Raw genomic sequence first — 18,090 nt, forward strand, 5'->3', positions numbered from 1 at the left:
CACTGGAACAGGCTGTCCAAGGAAGTGGTTGAGTCACTATCCCTGGAGGCATTTGAAAGACACATAGATGTGATGCTAAGCATTATGGTTTAGTGATGGACTTGGCAGTGCTTAGGTAACATTTAGACTTGATGATCTTGGAGGTATTTTCAAACCTAAATGATTCTGTGATTGTCTATGCTATTCTTTCCTGGAAATGTTAGCTCTAATAAGTAATATTTTAAATAATACTTTACAGAATCTGAATGCCTTTAATATTAGTAGCATAACAGACCTGTACATTTTGTTGCATAACATTAGTAAGAAGCAGAATTGGTGTGAATGGTGAATATTTTCTATGTATAGATCTCACTGTATATGCATCATGATGACATTCAATAAGACTTTATTGATAGGGCCAAAATATGGCTCAAACCCTGCTGTGGTGAATCTAGAAACAAGTTTGGGGGAGTTAACTTCCTCCAGAAAACAAGGATGAATTTCTAAGTAGTTTAACGCATGAGATTCAAAACCTGCAAAAATCAGACTAGGTAAAATTCCCTTTTGTGTATATTTAAAAGGAGAAATAAAGAGAAGTTTGGTGTCCTTCCAAAGATATCAGGTATTATTGTACAGTACACGTGACACAGAACATACCAAAAAAGACTTATTAATGAAGTGATTGACAGCTTCATGCTACTATTACACAGTTCATGATCAAACATGACAAAATGGTCCTTATGAACATCACACCATTTGCAGACCTACTAGCAAGGAAATGAGAAATTTTAGATGTGATGAAGACACCTTTCATATCAATTGAAGAGCTCCAGAGAGACCCCTCCTCAACCTAAGAAGACACAGAGATTGAGAGAGTCACAATGCAGTCCACTTCAGGACCTGGAATAACTTAATGTATAGCAAACAACAGTGCTGCAGGGCAAACAGTGCAAATAATTAGTTGTCTCTCAGTAATCTCCAATTATCATAAATCACATGGGAAATACAATTTGCACTGAACTTTTGGTCTGTGCACACTCATTCTCTGGAGTGATTAATGGGATGAATTCATCTGATCTGATCAGTACTCTGAAAAACCAATGATATTGGTTGGGAAAATCAAGGCTTTTGAAGATGGTAAATTTGGATGAAACCAAGTATGTGATAAAAGAACTAGAGACCTGATTGCAGAGCCTGTTTTCTGCACTTACATGCTATAAGCAAAGGTATATGTACACAACAGTGCCCTTCTATGCCCATTGGCTTAAAGCTATTACTGAGGAATACAAAAATGGGCTTGTTTTGCGTGAAAAACAAGGTATGTGGGTCAGAGATATAGAAAAACCAACAAGAACAATCTCTATAGAGATAGAAAATCAGCTGTGGTGTGTGGCTTGTCGTAACACCAGGATCAAGCACCACTTCCAGTTATGAGAGTAGCTGGGCTAACAGAGATGTGACTCATACAGTTCAGTGCAGCTCAGGAATGACTATCAGTGACCTGAGTAACAACTGGTCGTAAGAGAGGGTCAGAGGTGTTTGCCAATAAGCTTATGGGCAGCTGTAGTGGAGAATATTGTTACACCTCCTTGTGTTTCAAGAGACACTTTCAGTTCAGTGTGGCTGCACCACAGAATACCAACTTTTCTTTGTTTTGCCTTGGCAGAAGTTAAAATGTGACAAAGGAGAATACAACCACATGAGGGAAAATGTCTCTACCTTAGCATTCACTGAGAATATCTTCAAAAGGCTGCTCTCAGAAACACTAACAGGAGACCAGCTGGTGCTGACTGCATGTGACAACCTCCCCAAGTTGAGACAGAGCAGTCACACAACATAAAACTCCCTGACAGTTAATTATACATTACCTAGTTCTTCTTGGCCTTCAGCCATGCTTTTTTTTTTTCTTCACTGGGTTATTTTAGGACTACAGGAACCCATGTTTCCTTCTAATCAGATCTCTGTAGCCAAGTGCTCTGGAAGTCCTTGGGCTTCAAAAGATGGAAGAGTGGAGGAAACACAGTCGGGGAGCCTCTGACAGACAGACTACATCTTGATGCTGAAAAGACAATAATCATGTGAACATCCAGGAAACAGAATAGCAGCCAGAGAAAAGCAGAGGGAAAAAATTCATAGAATACTAATGTTATTGTTCTTTTATGTATCTAGAGTAGTAGTTATGAATCTAAAACTTAGACTCAGAAAAACAGAGCCTGCTCTTTGCAGCACATTGGGAACCAGCATGCTGATTAACTAGCAGTGAGAAACAGTAAAAAGAAAACTCAGTGGTTGGAGTGACATGAAAGAGATTTACAAATATTCAGTTAAGTTCTACATGTCTTAGTAAGTTTTGTTGCCTTCCTTATAATGAAGGAATTTGCAGCAAAGAAGGAGTCGCTTCTTTACCATCAGAGCCTCAACTTAGTGCAGTGTCCGTGTGCCCAGTGGGTAGGTGTAAGTGTAAACAAGAGACCTGTGACCACTGATAACACAGATGTGCATTTGAGCAGTGGCTTTGAGGCTGAAGTTAGGACATGAGCATGCACAATACTTAGGAACATCACATAAACACATGAACATGTGGATTCCTAGGGGTTAAAGGAATGATAAAGGCTTATTAAAGCTGTCTGGATTGGTAGGAGTTGTCATGTTCGATGTAGGCAGCAGGAATAAGTACTAATATTTTAAAGTTCTGTGTGGTTTTATGTTCACTTACTGTCATCTGAGTTAAATTCTGACTGACTGTTCTGGTGTTAGTACTTGTGTTGTCACTTTAAATCAAATTCTGCCTTGAAATACAAGACTTTATTAGTCTTAAAGTATCTTTACTGGAGTTTGTCTTTCCTCTATTGTATAGTGCCATAGTTCATGTGGCTACAAGACTGGATGGAGTAACAGTGCATTTGTTATGTAATACATAACAAGTGTATTTCGTCACTTAAACTTACTTTGGTGACTGCTTGAAGCTTTTTTTTGGAAAATAAAATAAATAGTGCAGTGGACTCAAATGTTGTCTCCAACTTTTTACATGAGGATTCAGATTTTAGACTCCTATCAGCATGTTTGATATTAAGATAAACTTTACATTCTTTACAAACAAGAGCTCCATTGATTCATATTAAATAGTGGTGAGTGGTGTGTCCTGCATATCATTGTGATCTTTGCAGAAATATGAATGAAATGTCATTTGAAAATGGTCACAGAACCACAGCCGTTCTCTTTTGAATATTTCCTTAATTAATTGTGAATTTTAAAAAAAATCTGTTGCTGTGTTTCTCAGAGTGGAATTGTCCCCTAAGACATCTCAGGAGGATCTTTGTGTGCTGTCTAAGCTCACAGAGTAAACAGAAGTTGTTCCTGTCTCCTAGGATTGTTTCTGCCCTTTTTTCCCCCCCTCTCACCAGGACACTGTTGCTTTTTATTCCTTCTGTTGTGTCTTTCAATGATACATACAAAGAGCAATCCTTGGTAATCAGGACTCTGCAGCATCTGGCTACAGCAGAGGCTTAAAAGTTGTCAGAAAATCAAAGCCCATTTTTGTGTAAGTGACATTAGCTATCAGGACAAACACAAACTCTGGGGAATCAGCAGTTCCTGGAATTGTGGCACCTTGTGCACAGAAACACAGAACTAGGCAAAGCTTTTCTGATGGCACCAGAGCCAGCAACAGCTTGCAGGTCTGTGGAACAAGCTCAGGAGATGGATGCCAGCAACAACTAATTGCCTTCTGGAAATAAAAAGGGGCAGCAAAAGAGGAGTAGGATCCTAGAAAACCACTTCAAGTCTTAAAAATGGTTTGTTTCAGTTTGAGAATCTGGCTAGTCTATTTCCTTGAATTATTTCTTCTGCTATCACTTGGAGAAATGTAAGGAGAATGACTCAATCCTCCAGCATCTTACATGAGCCTTAGTCATTGTCAATCACAAAAAAGTTACAGTCTGCTTCTCATGCTGAATTGAAACACTTCCTGAGAGAATAGGCATACTTGATGCAATGCTGAGTCACTCTCAGCTGCTCACCATTATTAGGTATTCAGCACTGCTAAATTGATACAATTAATTTTCCTGAAGTCCTATAAAAGTCTCTTTATCCTCCTGACATCCCAATATTATCTCTATTCTTTTTTATTGTGGTAGTCAGTTTGCTGCTAAGACATTATTTCTTCTCTTTTTTATTATGGTAGTCAGTCTGTTGCAAAAACAAAGACAAGCCAGCATTTGCTCTTGCTTTTGTATTCGAATCCCAAAGAGCAATTTTTTTTTATTCTCATGTTTTCCACTTATTTGTGAATCACTGCATCTTTCAGAATATGAATCTGTAGAACATGATGCTCTTAGGTATAAAGTGAAAGGATAAAACCTCTTAGCAATCTCCTGAAAAGTCATAGAAAAAGAGCCACTGGAGAGGCTGACCTACATACCGGATAGTGTCCCTTAAACAAAACAAAACAGTTTGGATATTTTCTGTGAATTATTGAGGCATACGTTACCATTAAAGACAGGACACACAAGTATAGTCCAGAATGCTTTCTATTTAACATTTTATTCTTTGGTTTGGTTCACTTTTCCAGCATGAAGTGATCAAAGGTTATTACACTTACTCCCCTGATTTGCAAAAACTACCTTTTGCTTTCTTTTTCAATGCCCATTTCATATGATTTTTGGGCATGGGTTATTTAAATATATAAAAAGACAGTTTGAAAAAAGCTATATTTAAAAATAGTTTGTAACCTATCCCTCTGGAAAAGAGCATGGTCAGATAGGTGTTCTCTACAGTGAGAAGAACTGGATGAGGTATGTACCTTGATCCTGGAGTTCGAGATACTGTAATTCTGCCTGGTAAAAGCAGAAAGCAAATTTAAGACATGAATACTTGTGATGACTTGTTGGATATGTCTTAGCTTATCTCACCTGCTGGTGAGATACCAGGATGTACCAGGAGAGACTGATTTCTTGAAAAGCATGTAGCAAAACGTGGCTGGCCTCATTTTCTAAATCAGCAGGCAGTGTGCTCCATATACATGCACACTCTAGGGATTCCAGATGTTGGAGTCCCCCAGAGGGGATTTCTTGGGGGAATAGGTTTTATGTTTTGCACTCCGTGAACAAACTTTCCAGACCTCTCACCTTTATAGAACAGGTCTGTATTTCAAGCTGAAGTCAAACTCCCCTTCTTCTCTGTCTGAAAAACAATTCCTGTAAAACCATGGAAAACTATTGTTAAGTCCTTAACAAGGTAGACAATTTGCACTCTCTTCTACTGCATTTCACATGAATGAAAAAAACATTCCTACACTTTGGGAACAGCTAATGGCAAAAAGGGGCTTTCCAGAATTTAAGCTACCTAAGACACAACAGCAATAAACTTTCAAAAAAAAAAAAAAAAAAAAAAAAAAAAAAAAAAAAAGAGAAAGAAATATTACCTCTGCTACTGCAAATTATCTCTTCTCCAGGAATAGCACTTTCCTTTCCTCTCTCAGCCCATTCATTTTCCTCAGTATGCTTCCTTGACCTCCACTTCTTTTACTTGAACACTGCAAATTTCAAGGTCTAGGCTAAAATAAAGACAGAGCTAACAACATGACTAATGAAATAGAGACCAAATTTTTCTTATGAACAATGCAGTGTTTGTTGTTAAAAGTCTTTGTTTGTTTAGAAGCTTGACTCAATGCAGGCAGTGAACATCAGTGATTCCAAGAAGAGGGGTAATTTGTATTGCAAAAAGGATCCCAGAAAGGATAGTGCATTTATTCTATGTAGATTGTCACGATCTGTTCAGACCAACAAAGAAATAAATGGTGTGACAGCACCAGTCTTTTCGAGTAGAGCTTCTCCTCAACAACTTCTGTGACCTGTTTGCTTTAAGTGGGAGGGATTTTTACAGATGAAGCCCTCTTACAGCACTATGATTTGTCTACATGGAGCAGTACATGTCCTTATAAAAATTATATAAGACCCTCCCAAAGTACCATTGTGACTCCAAGTTTCATGTAAATTGGATTCTCAGAGTAAATGTGCACACCTTCATTCTATGGCAAAAGGCTGTTGGTATGTGTTGAATTTTTAAAAAATAGTTAATATAATTGAAGTTCACACTTTCCAGAGTCTCATTTTACTATATTAAATAACATTTGGAAGTTCAGCTATACCGGTGTTGGATCCCAGACATTACTTTTGTGTCATTGTGTAGAAGGCAAATTTCCCCATTTCTTGGCTGAAAGTTTTGCATTATTAGAGACATCCTGAGAAAAGCTCAATAAATTTTCCCCCTTTTGGTAGTTCTGCTTTGGGGAATGATACTGTTGGTGCTTTGCTGTCAAAACTTTACATTAAGAAGATGAAAAAATAAACTTCTACAACAAATTCATGGACTGCTGAAGGTCTTTGTTACATATCTGTGCTGACACCTTGAGGGTAACCAAAGCCATGTGCTCTAAATTTAGAAACCTATAGTCACTAGAGAACTACCTTATCTTCATGTACTGCCCATTTATTAAAAGAAAGAGAAACAAAATCATTGTGATAAGCTAGAAAATAAGATGGAGGCTCACACTGCCTTGTGTGCTCAGGTGCTAACTTTTAGCCATACCAAGGGCAGGCTTGGAAAGCTAGTTGTGCTCTTCTAAAAACAGACAGTGGAGGGAGAAGGTCCATTGTTTATATTCCTCATCTAGTGGAGAAAATCTACATTCAGTTTCTTACTCTGCCACGACCCCAAAAGCTTCAATGATCCTAGAAAGATCTTTTTCTTGAAAATTAAGAGACATCCAAAATATTTGCCCCTGCAAAGGCAAGTACCTTCTCTTGATCTTTCTTGTTCTAACATAAATTCACCGTAAAACTGTTTTCTGATATGCACTTTAGAAACTCCTTTTTTTTTAATGTAAGCACTGTAGATAGGCAAAATGAAATTGCTTTGCGGATTGAGTCTTTCTAATACCTAGACAAGAACATAGAGTCCTATATGCCTTTATAATTTTGTGAAGTCTGTGTGAAGGATAGGCAGAATTGCAGTCTCGACACTTAATGTGGAACAGGAAATGTTCTCCAGTTAGTGCCTCAAAAGAGTAGAAAAGAAATGACAGCATCAGGATGAGACCTTGGCACCAGACTTTCTTGGCCGCCTGCAGGAAGGGAATTGTGCTGCAACTGTTCTATATAGGACTTGTGCTTCTCCTCTCTTAATTGGAAATTGTAGGTTCTCCTGGGTTGGTAAGGTGCCTGTTACCTGCACTGAAGGTCCACATGATTCAGATACAATTTGGGCCTCCGGTTTCCTTTGAAAGGAGACTCATGTATGACTATCTAGATAGAATGAGCTTCTTTTTGCATGCATATGAATTGCATTTATATGCAATGCATATTGCGCATACATACCAATATGTATTTATACCTCTGTGGGATGTAACTGCAAAAGATTTTCTTTTTGCTATATCTGGACATGTTGATTTGCAATGAGCTGCTTCTGAAATCTCATTCTGATCATCATTTACAGGTATCCACTGTTTGTCTTGCTTATGAGACAAAATTTCACAGGCATTTTAGACCCTCAGGAACCTGCAGGTGCCGAAGTCTCCTATTGACTCTGGAGAGTGCTCTGCAAAACAAGGGCTAGCCAGTCCAGCTGGGGCATGCAAGACAGTGTAGGAATTTTATTAATTGAAATTTTATTCAGTGATTACCTCTTAAGTGACCATGAAGATTGTCATCTTCTTCTCCATACAGTACACTGAGTGCTGTATCTTCCCAAGATAAACATTGCTGTTCTGTGTTGAGGTTGGACAAGCTTATGTTGGAGTGAACTGCTTAGAAAAAATACTGGAGACCCATGCCACCCTCTCCATCTGTTTGAAAGTACAACTATACTCTTGGTTTACAATGCTGTTACAACCCTGGGCTTTCTTCAGATCATGTATCCACCAGCCCTGGACTGCAGTTGGTTTTTTTGGGTTTGTTTCTACTAAAAACAATATGATGATCAGAATGAAGGCAATACATCAAAACTCACTGAATATTAAATATAGTTATCCTTTATCACATTCAGAAATTATAGTAAAACAAAGCCTTTATGACACTTTTGTATACTGTCAACTGGAGTCACATGAGAGCAACATGTCATTTGCTGTTTTGTCAGACCTGACAGCTGTTGCAGAATTTACACTCATTTTTGGTCCTTAGGGAGATTTAACATATCTGCAACAGAGAAGACACTGTGACACAATTTCAGTTTGTTTGCCCACTGACAGATTTTCAGGAACTAAACAAAAAGGAACAACACTATCTAGTGTTAGGGCTGTTTCTTCCACTTTATGTGTACCACAAACATCACAGTGCCCTTGCACACTCAATGAAACTCCATCTAGTGTGCCATTCCTCAGCAATCAACATTGATTCCTAACATCTGCTTAGATTTGTCATTAATCCCTCTCTGCTTCATCTGTATTTATCAGTGTTTCAGAAATTTGTGTCACCTAGTCTCATACTCTAGCATGTCTGCACAATTGACTTGATAATCTGAAACTTGTAGGAAAAATCAGCAATGAAATAAAATAACATAGATATATTTAGATATGACAAATGCACTGTGACTAATTGTGCCTGTCAGCATAGTCATGTCATTTTATATCCTAGATTTCCTAGTACCCCTTTAGAAGAAAGCCCACATTGTATTGAAGGAAAAATTCCTAAGAAGAAAAGTAAAAAATATTGAATTGCAGCAGCATTTAAATCTATGTTTGCAACATTGCAATAAGGATAGGTAGACTAAAGCAGAGCTAATGCAAGTCTATGAACTTTTCCCTCTCTGGCACATGAAGATTTCCCCAACCCCTCCCCTCACTAAATACTTTTTAAATGTTCCTGAAAGCTTGTATTTTATGCTAGGACATGGTGATCCATCCACATGCTGTGCTGGCAAAGCAAATATGCTTTTACTTCTGGAGCATATACCTGGTAATTCACTTCTTTCCTCTTCCCCTTTAAGTTCATTCAAGGAAATTTCCTGGGGAATTTGAGAGTCATCTGCTACCCCATTCACTCAAGGTAAAATGATACCTATGAATATTTCTCCAGTGAAGGTCTAAAGTCATGAACTACTGTATTCTTTCTGCAGATAAACTTGAATGCCACAGAGACAGCAACAGGAATTATCCCAGAATATGAACAGAGTTTCTTAACCAGGTCTGTGGTTTTCTTCTTCTTTCTATTTCTCATTCTCTTCCAAAGATGAGCTGAAGTTCATATGATTTCAAGATTAATGTTTCAGACCCCCTGCAAAATATCTAAGATTGATCATTAGGTAATAGAGTCCTTAAAAAAAGATAAAGATATTCGTTAGATAGGCTTTTAAGGCTAAAATAAATTTTCTATATACATAGCAATGCTAAAATACCTTAATAAAATAAAGGATTTAGGGGATTTACACAAGTAAGAGGTATAGTTGAGATGGACAGGCAGCGTCGAGATATCCCATTTTTCCCTTATTTCCACATTTGTGTTCATAGTCTGCCTGTTTGTGTTATCACAATAAACCTAACTTCTGTGCTGATTTGTGATAACAAGGTGAGGAATAAGAACTGGAAAAAATAACAAGAAAAAGAATTCTGAGCCTGTCTTTTTGTTATTATTTGGTTAGATTTCTTTTCTATAAAGTTTTCCTTAATGTTTTTGCTTTTCAGAAAGCTTTACCCACCACAAATCTGGCTTTTAAAAAGGCCCCCTTCAAAGTTTCTTAAGCTTCTCATTCACATGGAGACAACAGTTTGGGAAGGGCAGACATCTCGGTGAAGCACAGTCCCTCCCTCCTGCCACGGCATCCTGATGTACTTCCCCAGCTTGGAAAATCTGCCCTCTGTGGCTGATTCCTTCCTTTCCCTGAATCAAATATGTAGCCAGCTGAAATCATGTTGGGTCATCCCTGGAGCTGTGGGAAAAATTAATTTCCAAGTCATTTTCTCTATACCATCTACAATGAGCAGTAACATTTAAAAAAAATGGGAAGTAATTAGGACTTCAAATTAATGGATTTCCTACCTCAAGGTGGACTTTATTATCAAGAACTGCTTTATTATCAAGCTTCTGACTGCTCAATACAGTTAGAGTCCTAGATTGGATGCTGGCAGAGACCTATGAATTTTATTAATGATTGAATAACTAATGAGAAAATGCTGTAGAACTTGCAGATTTTTAAATAATTCACACTTACCTTAGAAGACTTCTGCCCTCTTTTTCTGATTGCAGACAGAATATACTTCAACTGAGACATTTTTCTACTGATTTGGTTTTTATACAATATTTTTTAATGCTGCTCTAGAAATCAAATACTTGGATGACACAATAGGCCACCTTCAAACTGTGTGGACCACAGCACAATCTGTTTCATTTCAAGCCAAGATACCCCAATTTATGATAATCATAGAGTCACTGAATTTATTGCTATTTATAAAATTAGTCACCTGCAGCATCATCCTGGATGAAGTCTAGTGGTTGAAACAATGTTGGAACAGTGCTATCAGCACATGAAATATAGAGAATGTAGTGTCTCCCTTAGGTGCTTGGAAGTGGCACATCTCTTACTTGAGCATGGGGAGTCCTTTTCCATTCATTCTGAACCAAATACAAAAAGACAATAAAATCCTTTAAAGAAAGAAGATATTTTGTTTCCATAACAAAATTTTATATATTTCCATTCTTTTCAGGTATTGAAAATGACAAAATTGCAGTTAGATATTTGAAAGATTAATATCAAAAATTTTCAGACCCAAAGGACTTGACGAAAGGCAATTATACATGTTCTTTTGTGGTCCAAAATCTTTCTAGCATATCAGGTTATACAAACCCAGAAAAATAGATCCACAGAAAATGATGGCATTAATCTAGTATATGATTTCTGTTTACCCAGAGTAATCATGACTTCTATCTCCATGTTGTTTTGCAAGCAAAAAAATAATGACTTTCTCCTACTTAATTTTCTGTAGATAATATGAAAGAGAGAAAGATTTTGCAGTTTACAATTTACTATGATGACAATTGCATTAGCAGTTTTATTTTCCTCCAGAGGCTGCACACAGTGCTATCATGAAGTGATCTCCTGCAGCATTAGTAGTAACAACCTGATGCAGAGCTCCAATAATTCTCACTCAGTGATGTAAAATTTACATTCACATCAGTGAAAACAGAATTTGTCCTACTGAAGTTCTTTTCTCTTAGTAGCTGTTTGACCTGATGAGGCAGAAGATGCATTGTGCCACTAACAGAGGTGCCGCTTTACTGGATATGAATCAGTTAACCAGTGCTGTGCTAAAGGTCTGTCAGCTGATTTAGTTCAAAGCAATGTAGCTTAAATGTCAAGTATATATATATATATACACACACATACATATGCACATATATATTTACATGTGCAATTTAAAAAGAGGATTGTTTAGAAACAGCATACTGTACCTTGCACAACACAGACCTGAAAAGTGAGCTGATGATGCAGGCATCACCAAAATAGTTTTAATGGACTCATTTAATGCACATGTGACTCTCAGTGTCAGAATGTAGAAGTCTGGCAAAAAAAGCATTTATTTCTGGAAAAAAAAGTGCTTGATTTTCATTTTACTTAGTGTTGCAATTCTGTGTAAACAGACAACACTATGTGTCAAGAAAAAAGGTGGTTCTGCTGAAGAAAGTTGCTTCATCATTAATTTTGGTTAATTGACTAATCTTCTAAAAAGTCATGGAACCAATAATGGAATGAAAAGAGTCAGTGAGTTCATGTAAGTCTGAAATATCATGAGGAGCTGACACCGCTTTGATTGGGACCCTAATTTATACACCTCTCATTGCTGATCTAGGCCAAGATTCTTTTTCTGACTGGCTCATGACTCTAGTTAAAATTGAATAATCAGTGCAGTTTTGGTTTATGCCTGAACGCCAAAAGATAAAGGGATTAAAAATTCAGGCCAGAACAAGCAAAGCAATATTCTTAGGGGGAAGGGGAAAAAAAAAGGAACAAAGATCAAACAAGTATAACTAATTTTTATTTTGCATTTGCCTGAAATATTTTAGGGATCCCCAAATTAAATTTGTGCATTGTTTTCAGCTTATTTATACCTGAAGGAAAGTAAGTTCTGAAACAATTAGTTGCATTAAAATTCAGACCAATAAACAAAGTTCTTTTTGAATAATCATGTACCTAACTGTTTCTCAAATCTGAAAATAATTCCAAATTAATTTTTGTATGCATAAATTGTGGGCTTTTCTTTTTTTTTTAATTAATTTTTATTAATGTTCCTAAAATAACAGGTACAGAACTCTCTGACCAGAAAGAAAGCTTTTTTTTGGCTCCCATTTTCTATATATTGACTTCTCTCCAGAAATATTAAGGATTTGTCCCATTGCATTGTGTCTTTCTCTTTTAAATCTTCAGGGTTTCAACTAATTGTAGACCCCACCTGCTTTGCGCAGGAGATTGGTCTAGAGACATGCTGGGCTCTCTTCTGATCTGAACAAATTCTGTCTGTATGACCAGTATTGGTAAACACCATTTGAAGTTCTTTTTTTTTTTTTCTTTAGTACACCATCTTCTTCATTACAGAAGAAATAAGACACATATTTCACCCATCCCAATAAACAGTCTCCATAATGCAATTTCTTTACTTATATACTGAACTAACATATAACAGAGCAACAGAAATTCAGTTATTAGTGTGCCTGAACTCTGACATGTCAGGCTACCATGAAGAGCAAGAAAATTGCTTATTTTACTGGCCTGTTTACAGAGTCCTAGGCTGGTCCATCAGGGACGTCATTGTAACTTGAGGATTCACACACTTGAGATAACAGCAGCAGCAATTCCACTAAGGAGCATCAATTTTTGCAGTGGGACACATCACCTGCTTTCCTCAGCATCTCCCTAAAGCAGCTGGAAAAATCTATCTGCACTACGCATGTTAGTGCCAATGAGAGAAAATGGAAAAGAGATCTCATCTGCTTTGTACCACTTTTAGGAAGGAGTTGTCAGCTTGTTTCCATTGCCCAGAAGGAGAGCCTGCATAGTTACTGTAGTCCAGGCAACTAACTCTTCTATTGCCAAACTTAGACTGTGTGGATCGCATCTTCTGTTCCTATCGTAAAGATAAAGCTGAAAATCTAGAGTTTAAAGTTTTCATTGTGCGTCTCCAAAATCTTGGACTCTTTACACCTGTAAAACATTCTTGTACAATATCCCTGATGAAGACACAGAATTGAGACACTTATCCAAGTCCAAGGCCAAAATCAAAATTTCTACTTGAGAATGACCATAAAAGAAAGATCTCAAAAGCTTTCAAGATATCATTAAAGTTATATTCCTATTAGCATTTTCAAGGTGTAAAGGAGATGAAATAATCAAATGCTTTTACATTACCACAATTTAAATACTAGTGTGATAGATACCTAGTTTTGGTGTTAAGTGCATATTTCTCTGCCTGTGAAGACATTAAAGTCCATCTATTGTGATTTTTATTAAGTAGAAGAAGATTAGTGCCTATTCATCTGAAGAGTACAAATAAAAGGAAAAGATGACTGAATTAGATCAATCAGTTTAATTTCAATTCACATAATAAGTCTGGAGCAGTTTTCAGAACCTAGAAAACAACAGGGAGAGAACCAGAAGCCAACCTAGACTTGCCAAGAATAAATCAGAGCAAAACAATTCACTCTTTCAATGATGGGGTAATAGGTCCTGTGGACAGATGAGGAGAAGAGGAACACATGTACCTTTACTTGAGCAAAGTTTTTGACTCAGTCTCTGTTGATATTCTCATGTCTGAAGTAAGAAAAACATAGCCTTTAATCTGTGGGCACAAAACCACACCACAGAGAAATTAATAAAAATCTAATTATGCTCAGGGCTCTGTGGGGGGGGGGGGGGGGGGTGTCTGCCTTAGATCTGCTTCTGTTCAAGGTTTTCATTAGCAAAACAGATGGTGGAATAGTCAAAATGCTCATTAGTTTTGTATCTGACACAATGCTAGGAAGGACCCCAAATGTGCTGGAGGATAGCAGTAAAAATAAAACTCTGCAGACATGGACTGGAAACACAGTAATTCAAGGTAGAAGAGGAATGGGGGCAAGGTTAAGAGAAAGGGCAAGACAGTAAAGAAAACATCAGTTATACAAATTCATTATGATGGTAAATATCAGAAAGTAAGGTCTTTATAAAGATCTTCAGACTTCAGTGGATCACATATTGTGTCTGAATCAACAATGTCAGGTTCTTCTGGAGACGAATATTCCGCTCATAGTGTAAAAAGCAGAAATATATCTCAAAAGATATAAGCAAGATCAGAAGTTGTAGAAGCCACAAAGAAGTAAGATTGGACGAATGTGTAATATCAAGCCTAGGAAAGACAGAGAAGGACATTTAGGCAATAAATTTTAACAATATTAAGCCATTCCTGTTGGTACAAAAGGAAAAATACTTTTATCTGTATCTGCAAAGAATGGGAAAAGAAGAAAGAGTTAAATTGACACACAAAAGAGGAAAGTTACTAGAAATGTTTTCTAATTATAAAGTTAACTGAGCACACTGGGAACACTTGCTAGATTGGGAAGACTGGATCCGCCGTCGCTGGAAGTCTTTAATGAAAAGTTATAATTTTTTCAGAAATAACATTGCCATTGTGAATCTCTAGAGCATTGTGATGAATCAAATTAGTTTGTGGTTTTGGTTCCGCTGGAAGGACACAGCAGAGTAGATAAAATAAGGATTATTTTGTCTCTTGTACATTACTGTAAATTGAATTTTACTTATCTAATGAGTCAGTATTGGACATTAGCACACCATTTCAGTAAGACTGGACACTTACATGTTGTTACAATTGCATTCAGAAACTCTCCTTTGCTATAAATGAGATAGAACTGGTAGCAGCTACTGCTCATCACTGCTAGTTCTTGATTCTTCTAAATTAGTGCTATGTGTGAACTATTGTTTTTTACATTTATTCTAATTTTTTGTGTAGTCTAAATATGTTGGCCAAAGAACAGGGATACACCTGGAGTAAAACGGGAGTAAAAAAGGGTATGTATGAAGACCATTTTTTATACCTATAGGTAACAGTAAAGCTGTTGGCTAAGAATTGGCAGAAGTTTTACCTCTATTAGATTGGAAAGAGCACAAGTGACTCTGATGGCTTTAGAGACATTTAGAGGCATTATAATCCCACTCTGCTCTCTGTCTGCAGTGCAGCCCTCCCTAAACAACCTAGTCCTATGGGGTCAAGGACTAACCAAATCATGAACTTCTGTCTTGTTCTTGGTCCTCCTTCAAACCAAATTCATAGTAAGGTTGCAGTGGAACCTTTTCCCACATCTTTCACTTGAGTGAGGAGGCAGGTTCTCAAGAGCCCCACAGGGCACGTTACCTGTTTGAGTCTTCCCCAAAACTGAGATATCCAGAAAAATCTTTCCTCATTTAGGTCCCATGTGTCTAACACAGGGCAAACTCATGCTGCAGCACTTCCCTCAGCGGGTCCTTACCTAAACTGTTCCTCAGTCAGACCTTTTGCATTTTTACCGTCTCAAATCTCACAGGAGAAGGTGTGCAAGTCAAGTATGTATCAAAATACATTAAGGACTTCCCAGGATTATTATCAGACTGCAAACTTCCCAGCACTACAATAAACTTGATTACCCTCAAACTGTCTATACCACCTTGTCAAAATACACTCAACACCTCACTTCTGTTCCTAAATGAATTAACCTCAGTTCTCTCTCTTTTCCTCTATTTCCCATAATAATACTCTCTTTGTTTCTTCCTGTATTTCCTACCTGGCATTGGTTTAGCTTGGAGGGTCTCCAGGAGGTGATATCTGCTCTGGCTAGCCCAAATCCATATGTGGAATGGTCTGGCAGGTGCTTCCTCTGCTTGGATGAATACCTGGTAGTACATTTTCATTTTGGATCTACGGTATGGATTTAGCCCTGACAGCAGCCTCAGGAGCTGTGTGCACTGGCTGTTCAAAGTCACATTTATTCGTGAACCTTCCTTTCCCAAGCCAGAGCTTGAGAAGCTTTTGGATGATGGCAGATGAGCATCCCACTCCTTCGGATTGGCAGATGAGCATCCCACTCCTTCAGATTAATTGCAAAAGAAATATTTTCTTGGGGAAAGCAGGCCAAGTTTTTCCCCTGCCACCTCTCCACCTTCTTACATAAAACTGTTTAATCTGCCAGCTGTAGCACACAAAAAAAAACTAGATGCAACCCTTCCTATTTCCCATATATATCTGGATTTTCCATGACTGTACTGTTGTACATTTTAATAATAGGCAGCATGGCTGCTGGGTAGGACAAAGAGATGTCTCTTTTCACCTACCACAAGCAGTGGAAAAGGAAATGCAGAAACAAAATCTATGATTAAAGGAGACAACAAAAATCACCTCCAAAATTTGATTAAATGGAAGCATCTGAAAACTCATTTGCAGTTTTACTGAATTTAAGATGGGTAGTTTTCTACTAATGAGAATAAATTGGAGACCAAATTACTTTGGTTGAGTTTCAATTAAAAAAAAGAAAAAGAAAATAAAACAAAAATGTTCCCTTGATGTAGATTATTTAGTGAGTCATAAACCTTTCATTTATAAACAGAAATGTTCTTAGAATTTGAGAGGCAGAAAAATATTTTGTGTACAACTACTTTTGGATGAAAAGCACTCTTGACTAAGAATATATCCCAAGCATTGTCAGAAAAAAAATTACCTAACCCAATGTAGCATAACTTGCTTTAGCATTAGCTGGAGAACAATTTCAGTTTACCTCTCTTGGCACATATACTAGGGAGCATTGTGCTAGAGAATAGGGAAGGGGTTAGAGTGCCTCTTTTACATGCAAATTTCTGCCATTCTATTTGTGAATGTTCCCTGGTTCTTTTCCCCTTCTAATTAAGAGATGTGCAAGTGGTTGTGGTGATGTCCTGTGTGTGTTGTATTGGGTTCTTGCAAGGGGTCAGTCAGGAGTAGGGAGCTCACAGCTACAGCGCTCTAGTTCAGCATAAAATTTTCTGATGGATTTAGGTGAAACCGGAAGTAAAAAAAAAAATTATTGTAAATATCTTAATCCCAAAAGCACAAACTGCTTCAAAATAATACTCAGTCTTCATATAAAAAGAGGAAGACAAATTTCCACAATGTGTTACTTTTACATACAGAAAGCAACAATCTCAGTCCCAGCTTTGAAATTAAGTAGCTCCAATGAAAGGTAGATTGAACCAATCACTTTGCAATATGCATGTTAGGTCCAAGAAAGGATCTTTGCCCAGATAATATTATGCATAAATAAAAAGCCGTCCAGGTTTAACTCTTTTTTTCGCCCCAGAAACTTATTGATGGAAAGCCTTTTAGATATCATTAACATTAATGATCTATAATTAATAATTTAATACTCGGGCCTGAGATATTTGCATCTGTTGCTCCCAGGAGAAGAAGGATTTTTTTATTTCCTGCCAGGAGCTCTGTATGTGAATTCAAGAATAAGCAGTTCATCCCATGACATTTCCTTATGCTTGAAAAGACAAGGTGACACATAAAGCCCAGGGGCAAAGGGAAACCTGATAGCTAAATAGTTGAGCTGCAGTCGGAAGTGGTGAATTCCCTCGACCACAGGGAAAGCTTCCTGTTCTTTGTAGATGAGCCTATTATTGGAATACACTTGCCTGCAATTAATCTTCAAAGTAATTAAATGGAAAGGAAGCAATTAAATCACTGAAAAGGAATTGCATCTGGTTCAGAGGGAAAAACCCAGGCCTAGGAAGTATTTCAGTGATAGTATGTACTCAGCATAAACAGGTATTTTCCTGTTTGCACAGACAATTAATATTTATGTGACAGGAATATCTTGTAGAAATCAAACGAGGTTGAAAATCACAAGCTGTCACTACTGTGGCCTAAAAGTACCAAGGAGAGAAATGCTGATGTATGTTTTTCCTATGATGGGATAAAATTGAAACCTGGGCCCCTTACACTCATCTTGCATAGGTTAGCCTGGCACCTTGAAAGTTAGTAAAGCAATATATATTTTCTTCTGCTGAGAATCTGACTCAGCATTTCAGTAAGCACATCCCATAGAAGGAAGACCATAACAATGG

The 18,090-nt window shown here is 37.4% G+C and overlaps 1 protein-coding gene and 2 long non-coding RNA genes across 23 annotated transcripts in view; 1 reads left to right on the top strand and 2 right to left on the bottom strand.

Annotated features, from left to right (window-relative positions):
• The window catches only part of LOC135300337 (uncharacterized), a 71,049-nt gene extending 61,891 nt beyond the window's left edge, over positions 1-9,158 (bottom strand). For 3 of the 5 annotated variants that reach the window (XR_010362222.1, XR_010362221.1, XR_010362220.1), the window contains exons 1-3: positions 5,402-9,158; positions 5,106-5,160; positions 1,848-2,038 (exon numbers count right to left, since the gene is read on the bottom strand). This is a non-coding gene — a long non-coding RNA (uncharacterized LOC135300337). Of the gene's footprint in view, positions 1-747; positions 830-1,847; positions 2,039-5,105; positions 5,161-5,401 lie in introns of all 5 variants that reach the window. The other 2 variants (XR_010362223.1, XR_010362224.1) reach the window with 2 other exon arrangements.
• LOC135300335 (uncharacterized) overlaps positions 1-18,090 on the top strand; it is a 230,901-nt gene that overhangs the window by 75,665 nt on the left and 137,146 nt on the right. For all 16 annotated transcript variants that reach the window (XR_010362202.1, XR_010362216.1, XR_010362203.1 and 13 more), the window contains exon 2: positions 9,091-9,158. Coding sequence is in view for 6 of the 16 variants with exons in the window: in XM_064419693.1 (XP_064275763.1) it covers positions 9,091-9,158 (68 nt within the window). In the remaining 10 variants the exon portion in view is untranslated. The remainder of the gene's footprint in view (positions 1-9,090; positions 9,159-18,090) is intronic.
• Positions 9,166-16,239, bottom strand: LOC135300339 (uncharacterized). Of its 2 annotated transcripts, XR_010362232.1 has the most exons (3): positions 15,777-16,232; positions 10,433-14,347; positions 9,166-9,900 (listed from the first exon to the last, which is right to left on the bottom strand). It is a non-coding gene; the product is annotated as an uncharacterized LOC135300339 (long non-coding RNA). The 2 variants fall into 2 exon arrangements; XR_010362231.1 differs by lacking the exon at positions 9,166-9,900 and having other exon boundaries at positions 10,073-14,347; positions 15,777-16,239.

Source organism: Passer domesticus, chromosome 5, assembly GCF_036417665.1.
Source record: "Passer domesticus isolate bPasDom1 chromosome 5, bPasDom1.hap1, whole genome shotgun sequence".
Taxonomy (NCBI): domain Eukaryota; kingdom Metazoa; phylum Chordata; class Aves; order Passeriformes; family Passeridae; genus Passer; species Passer domesticus.